The 7,706-nt window shown below is 45.8% G+C and overlaps 1 protein-coding gene across 2 annotated transcripts in view; it reads left to right on the top strand.

Annotated features, from left to right (window-relative positions):
- LOC109936079 (protein FAM102A-like) overlaps nucleotides 1–3,482 on the top strand; it is a 28,245-nt gene extending 24,763 nt beyond the window's left edge. For both annotated transcript variants that reach the window (XM_048616950.1, XM_020534690.2), the window contains exon 12: nucleotides 1,012–3,482. In XM_048616950.1, coding sequence (XP_048472907.1) covers nucleotides 1,012–1,051 — 40 coding nt within the window. In that variant the 3' untranslated portion in view covers nucleotides 1,052–3,482. The remainder of the gene's footprint in view (nucleotides 1–1,011) is intronic.
- The last annotated feature ends 4,224 nt before the right edge of the window (nucleotides 3,483–7,706 follow it).

Genomic DNA, 7,706 nt, shown 5'->3' with positions numbered 1-7,706 from the left:
GCGGTGCTCTTTGATTATGTTGGTCACTTTCCCGATGCAGTGGGAAGTATAGATAGAGTCCATGGATGGAAGGTTAGATTGTTTGTTGGAATAGACTGTGTTTGTGACTCTCTGTAGTTTCTTATGGTCCTAGGCAGAGCAATTGCCATGCCACACTGTGAAGCATCTAGTTAGGATGCTTTCTATGGTGCATCTATAAAAATTGAGACCTTGTAGACATGCCGAATTTCTGTAGCCTCCCAAGGAAGTAGAGGTGTTGTGCCTTTTTGGCTGTTGCATCAATGTGGGTGGACCAAGGCAGATTAGTGATTGTGACTCCCAGGGTCTTGACACTATCGACCATCATCATAGATTCCCTACAGTGTGGAAACAGGCCTTTCAGCTTAACTAGTCCACACTGACCCTAGGAGTATCCCACCCAGACCCAACCCCATTCCCCACCTCTGCACTACAGGCAATTTAGCATGGCCAATCCACCTAAGCTGCACAGCTTTGAGATAACAAGGTGTAGAGCTGGATGAGCACAGCAGGCCAAGCAGCATCGGAGGAGCAGGAAGGCTGACGTTTCGGACCTAGACCCTTCTTCAGGAGAATTGTAAATGTTGACTTTTTAAATGTAATCTACCGCTTCCTCTGACAGTTCATTTCATATACGAACCATCCTCCGCGTGAAAATGTTGCACCTCGGGTCCCGTTTTTAAATCTTTTTCCATCTCTCCTTAAACCTACACTTCTCCCTAGGTTTGGACTCTCCTCCCTGGGGAATAGTTCCTTGGCTATTCACCTTATCTATGCCCCTCGTGATGTTATAAATGTCTCTAAGGTCACTGCCTCAACCTCATTCCCGTTTTACTGCTTTTTCTCCTCCTGGGAACGTTCCCGTGAGAATTCCCGATGACTTGAAAATCGGAGCCGCGGCCATGCTTCGAGATGGAGGTAGCGAGTGGGTTTGCCTTTGGGGAAACGGGCCACGTTTTCCATGCTAATGGCTTTTCCCCCTCTGTCTTGCAGATGGTGTGACTACAAGCCTGTCGTCATCGAGAGTCGCTGAACTGACTCCAGACAGCCGATTCCCAATTTTCCCCTCTCTCTTCGTGTTGTTCTGCTTGTCTCGTCTCGTTGCTCTTCCCGGATAGCATGTTTTGAAGAATCGGGAATTCCCGGCTGGGAAAACCGGGATGGGCGTTTTCTAACCAGGGAAAAGATCGATGCCTGTATTTCTTTTCGAAAAGAGAGATAATTCTTATTGAGAGGACGCATTGGAAAGAAGTGGAATGGCCTTGGGTTAAGCCAGGACGTCGTGGGGGTGAGGGAAGAGCCTGGAATTGTGAACTGGGATCCAGTCCTGGGAAGCCTCTCGCTGAATATTAATTAATGACTGAGTATTAATGGTTGTACATGTTAGTAAATGGCACATGATGTTTTGTCTAGGTTTAGCCCTGTAGCTCGGCGATGATCATTAATCATGGCCTTCTATTTATTGAGTTTTAATGAGATCTAGCGGAGGGAATCATTTTTAAGTCCTGAATGTGGGGTTTGATAAATGAACCACATGCTTTTCTTTTGCAAGAGAATTGACTCAGATCGGTCAATTTAATTTTTTTAAAAAAATTGAGTCTGCTTGTTCAGGAGTGTGGGGAAAATGGATGTTAGGCAGTTGTCCCTAAATGGTTGCAGGGATTTTGCCTGTAAATGGGTGACAGTTAATATGTTGTGTATTCCTCTCTCGTTTTTTGAGCAAAATTTCCATCTGTTCCTTGAACAGCTCTAGACATGGTGAAGGAAAATGAAAGGGGGACAAAAGCAGCTTTTCTCTCTCTCTCTCTAATGCACCCCAATGACTTTTCCTTAGCTGTGTTGGCCAAGGGTAGTGCATACTTGGCTTCTATTTTTTTTTCAGGGGACCTCCTGCATGATTCAAGACTCCTGCTCGCAAATGGCCATTATGTCTTGGGTCGTATTGCAGGGGGGAAATGGAGTCCCAATGAGGTGGAGTGTGTCACTCTGAACTACCTCAACCCCGTTCAGATTTTGTAGCAGGGAGGACGTTTTCAAACTGCGGTAGTTTTAAAAAGTTAGTAATTGTGTTTAACACTGGCATCCCAATATTTAGGATTTCATTTGGATATATATTCCAGTTGCCTCTTATCTCCCTCCTCCTTCACTTCCTGTCACCCATATCTTTAGCACTAATTTGCAAACCAGGCCTCGAGGAAATGAGGAAGGAAGTACAGTTTGCTTCTTTGTTTTTGTGGCGAACTTGTAGATTTCCCTTGGATTTTTCTTTCCGTCTACAATTCCTGGAGCCTCAATCCTGGAGGGTTTGTGACCCTTCTTTCAGATCCTATGATTTCCACCCAATCTTCCCCCCCCCTCCCCCAAACCTCAGGCTTCAGGTGTAACAGCTTTTGATGGAGCAGGACCTTGGAAGGGTGAAGGGAGAATGTACAATGTGATCTAATCCTCTTGAGGGTGTGTCACCCACACAGTCTGGGAACTATGAAACAGAAAGGAAGATGGGCGAGCTCCCATTTCTAACCCTCCCACCCAGTCGTCCATTTCTTTTGAAGTTTTGTACCAACCAATTATCTATTAAAAGATGATGAGAAGGCGTTTTGTTAGACCAAGCTCTGGGCATTGGACTTTCCATCTTGGATGTCAAAGAATTTAAAAGTACATTTATTTTCAAATTTGCAACGATATGGTGACATGGAGTGTGGTTCAGTGTTGTGATTTTTTTTTTTCCCCCAATATTTAAGCTTCTTTTAAAGAGAAATCCAATTTTTAGTAATTCTTTTGGTAATGATTTTTTCCCCCCCAAACAGAACAGGAGGAGCGAGGTAACTGGGCTAATATCCTTCCTGGCTTAGTTGAGCTCCCCTGTGCGTTCTGTAGTGTGGAGTTCCAATCCATGCTGTTCCCTCCCCCACTGTGCTCCCAAATATTTAATACCTGGAAGGTGGGATCAGTATTAAATGTATTTATAAATCAGCCTAAAAGTCATGTGATTTAAGTGAAAGATGATAATTGAGCCTGTTAGATTTTTTTTTTATGACCTCCCCATTAGCAACAGGGAAGGTGCCATTCTGTGGAATTTTCTGTAAGAAAGCACAGAAGGATTTCCCTTTTTTTTTTGAGGAGGTGGCTGGAGTGAAAATTTCTGGGAATCATCCAGTGTTATTTCGTCTTGCACAAATAATATGACGAGTTTCTGAGCAATTTGTGCCTGTATTTTTTTCTTTCCACTTCAAAGTGTGTTTGCTGGGGATCCTTTTTCTTAGGGAGATAGTGGTCCCTTTTTAAACAGCATGTATTTTATATTAAAGCTGTTCGGGAGATGCGGTCTCGAGCTTACTGTCTGGATTTATCAATGAATATTTCAAGGTGTTTCTGTACAGTGTTCATGATTGAAATTTGTACAAAAGTGGGATTGTCTATTTTTTACAGTGGATAATTTTCAATAAAATTTTTTTTAAAAGGAAGTGCTGTTATTTCTTTTGCATTAACCATCAGATCTGAGGTGCATAGGCTTCAGGACCCCAAGGCAACCTCGTGACAAGATCATCGAAGTGTATGTCACTGGGTGTAAATAGCACCGTTTGGGTGGAGTTAGTATAACCTACATCCGACTACAATCTGACATGTTCACACAAAGGTGCACCAGACTGATTCCTGGCCTGGCAGGATTGACATATGAAAAGAAACTGATTCAGTACGGTCACTCAGTGGTCAGCAGTGCTACCTCAGCGCTCAGGACCTGAGTTTGATTCTACCCTTGCGCGACTGTCTGCGTGGAGTTTGCAAGTTCTCCCTGTGCCTGCGTGGGTTTCCTCCGGGTGCTCCAGTTTCCTCCCACAGTTCAAACATGTAAAGGTTAGGTGGATTGGCCATGGGAAATTGCCCATAGTCCCTGGGAATGTGCAGACTGGGTCTGTTAGGGATAGGGTGGTGGGGGAGGGGTGTGTGTTTGGCTGGGATGCTCTTCTGAGGGTTGCTGTAGACTCGATGGGCCGAATGACCTGCTTCCACACTGCAGGGATTGTATGATTCTGATATATTTGCTATGGTTTAGTGGAATTGGTTGGAGGGGGGAATGCTGAGAAATCTCCCAGAAACCCATGAATTCTATCAGGACTAGACTGGGAGGAAGGATGTTCCCAATGACTGGGGAGTCTGGAACCAGGGGTCTCGGCCTAAGGATTGGGGGTGGGCCATTTAGGACTGAGATGAGGAGAAATGTCTTCACCCAGAGAGTGGGGAGCCTGTGAAATTGCCCATTACAAAGTGGTTAAAGGCAAAACATTTTCTCTTTTCAAGAAAAGAAAGATAGCTCTTGGGGCTGAAGGCATTAAAGAGTTTTGGGAGAAATAATGCATTAACCTGTTCCTAAGGATCAGCCATAATTGTAGTGAACAGGGACACAGGTTTGAAGCCGCAGTGGCCTGCTCTCATTGCTATTTTCTATGGTGCTATGTAAGGACAATCTCACTCTAAGTCAGAGCTCGGTATATCTAGTGATCACTTGGTACAGCAGTGTTTTGATTTTTAATGTGTAATAAATAGTGTTACATTGAGAAGTATAATAAGAGTTTGTTCTTGACTAAATTCTGCGACTAGAACACAAACATTTGCCCTGTCGTCAAATGTGTGATAATGTTTTGAGGTGTTTTTAAAATGGCCAGATTTGTGCATGGATGGGAAAGTGCCCAGGGACTATCTAGGATGGGAGAGGAGTGAGGGGAGGTAACAATGGAGAGGAAGGTGGCAGAGGGATGGTTGCAGGGGAGGTGGAGTGGGCACAATGCAGAGGGATGGCAGTGAATTGTGTATCAAGACAGGGCAGTTATGAAACTTTTCCATAAAGCCCTGTTTTGGCCCCAACTGTATTGTTGGGTTGAGTTCTGCCACACTTTATGTGGTCAAAGTCTGAAGTCACATGACACCAGGTTGTAGTTCAACAGTTTTACTTAAAATCACAAGCTTTCAAAGTGCTGTTCCTTAATCAGTTATAGTCAGGTGCTCTGAAAGTTCATGATTTTAAGTAAAGCTGTTGGACTATAACCTGCTGTTGTGTGAACTCTGACTTTGACCAGCCCAGTCCAACACCGGTACCTCCACCATACTTGAGAAAGGGCAGAGGGAATTACCAGACAGGGATTTTGGTTAAAAAGCAGGGTGGTTCTTATCTTCCCTGCTGTTATCAAGGTTTTGAACAGGCCTCTCAAATGTTTAACCTTGATCTTGCCACACTGTCTTGTGCTCTCTCTGTGGCTGTAACGCTATTTTCTGTTTCCCTGTTGTACTTTGTATGGTACGGTCTGCCCGTAGACCGTGCAAAACAACATTTCTCACTATGTAGGCACATGTGACTGTAATATATCAAATTGAAAAGCTGATGGATGATTTCTTTGTTTTTTAATTATTGATGGAAGAGTGCACAGTAACAACAGGTTTTGGATGTGGCAGAGCTGTGCCCAATCACTGATATCTATTGCAAAGATGTTCAGGGTGCTTATGAGGGAGAAATTGTTTTGACAGACCCAGTGAAAGGTAATGGCCTGGAATCCTTTGCCCTTGAGGCAGTGATGGAAGTGGGCGCAATGAATGATTTTTGACAGAAAATTGGGTGGGGACTTGGAGGGGAAAGAAGCCTTCTGTGGTACAATGGTAGCGTCCCTACCTCTAGGCCAGGAGGGTAACAAAGATCAAAGTAGGGGCATGAGACTGACGGGATCATTGTGCCAGCTGCTGGCAAGAACTGGACAGGGCGAATGTTGTCCTTCAGTGCCGTAACTGCACCTAAATCCTAACGTTTTGGCTGGTCTGTGTTCTTGTTCAATGGTTTCCTTACTTTAGCCTCTGGAACTGCTGCTAGAAGATTAGCCAACTCTGCACAGGCCCAGAATAGATCCCAAACTGCATCGTCAGCTCCTACCCCCACATCCCAGGCTTCAGTTCCCAGCATCAAAATGTCCCCACCCAGTCCCAGAGGGAAGGGGTGGTAGAGGACAGTCTCTGACCCACTGTCCCACCCAGTCCCAGAGGGAAGATTGGGGAAGAGGACAGTCTCTGACCCACTGTCCCACCCAGTCCCAGAGGGAAGTGGAGGGTAGAGGACAGTCTCTGACCCACTGTTCCACCCAGTCCTGGGATGGGGGTAATGGATAGTATCTGACCCACTGCCCTGGCTGTATTGTAGAAGGGGTGTTCCACCACGTCTCACTAACTCTCCAATAGATGACACACCTGGATTGGGAGTGCCTGTTTTAGCAGAGAGTTTGTTATCATAGGTTGCTATGGTGACATTCCACGGATACCTATCTACATCAGGAACGTGTTTTCTCTTCCCCCAGGATCTCCATGTGCCCATGACGCCAGAGGTTTGTGGTTTGAGGTCAGGTTTCCAGTGGAAAAAGCCGGAGATTACAGACTGTAAGGACAGTGCAGGCAGAAGGTTGTACCTGTGATATATTTTCAAGCCAGGATGGCGAGTGACTCGCATGCGAACTGGTAGGAGGTGGTGTTGCCATATGTCTGCTCCTTTGCCCTCTGATTTGGTAGGGGTTGGGGTTTTGGAAGGTACTGTTGCTGCTGCGCACCTTTTAGAGAGTACACTCAGTGCTGTCCCTGTGCATTGGTCGTGACGGGTTCCTATTAAAGTACACTGGAAGGGAGAAAGTCCTGCGTTCGCGTAGTGGTCCAGGAAGTGTCCAGTTGCGAATTGAAGCCAATGTAGTATATCTGTCATCTTGTCATGCTGAAATGCTGGACCCTATTTGTACACAGCAGGCTCCCACGAGCAGTAATGCAATAACAGGCCAGAGATAGTAGGAACTGCAGATGCTGGAGTGTCTGAGATAACAAGGTGTAGAGCTGGATGAACACAGCAGGCCAAGCAGAATCAGACATGCAGGAAGGCTGACATTTCGGATCTGGGACAACAAGGTGCAGGCTGGATGAACACAGCAGGCCAAGCAAAATTCTGCTCCTATGATGCTGCTTGGCCTGCTGTGTTTATCCAGCTCTGCACCTTGTTGTCTCGGATTCTCCAGCAGCTGCAGTTCCTACTATTTCGGATCTGGACCTGCTTTAGAAGGGTCCAGACCCGAAGTGTCAGCTTTCCTGCTCCTCTGATGCTGCTTGGCCTGCTGTGTTCATCCAACTCTACACCTTGTTATCCCAGATTCTCCAGCATCGGCAGTTCCTACTATCTCCTTCTGGAATGTGCCTTTATAAAGGAAGTCTGGAAGGAGATGCAGTGGTTCGTGTCAAAGGTCATCCCGAGCAGCTCCATGACGTGGGACTCTGTGCTCTACAGTCTGTTCCCCAGGACACACACTGAGACAAACATCAGTTGCACCTGGAGGACCATCAGTTCAGTGAAAGACCCTCTTTGGTATTTCGAAACTTGCTGGTTACTCCAACTGAGTGTTGCAGACTGGCACATTCCAAGGTCCAGGACTATGTGCTGAGGGACTCACTAAAGCTTGGGACAGCTGCCACCAAGGGGCAGTGGGGAAAGACCACTGTCTGAGGTCTTCCTGTTGTAGGTAAATGGGGTCCATTCAGTTATCGGACCCTTCTGGTACCTCAAATGCATGAAAATATAATCTTGTACAAGTAACAAATGCCTTTGGTTTGTTTGGATAGAGCCAAACTCAAATGTTTGCTTATATAACAAGGTGTAGAGCTGGATGAACACAGCA

The sequence above is a fragment of the Rhincodon typus genome, chromosome 35 (assembly GCF_021869965.1).
Source record: "Rhincodon typus isolate 14 chromosome 35, sRhiTyp1.1, whole genome shotgun sequence".
NCBI lineage: Eukaryota > Metazoa > Chordata > Chondrichthyes > Orectolobiformes > Rhincodontidae > Rhincodon > Rhincodon typus.
The sequence above is the reverse complement of the archived record's forward strand: the minus strand, read 5'-3'. Positions and strand labels throughout refer to the sequence as shown.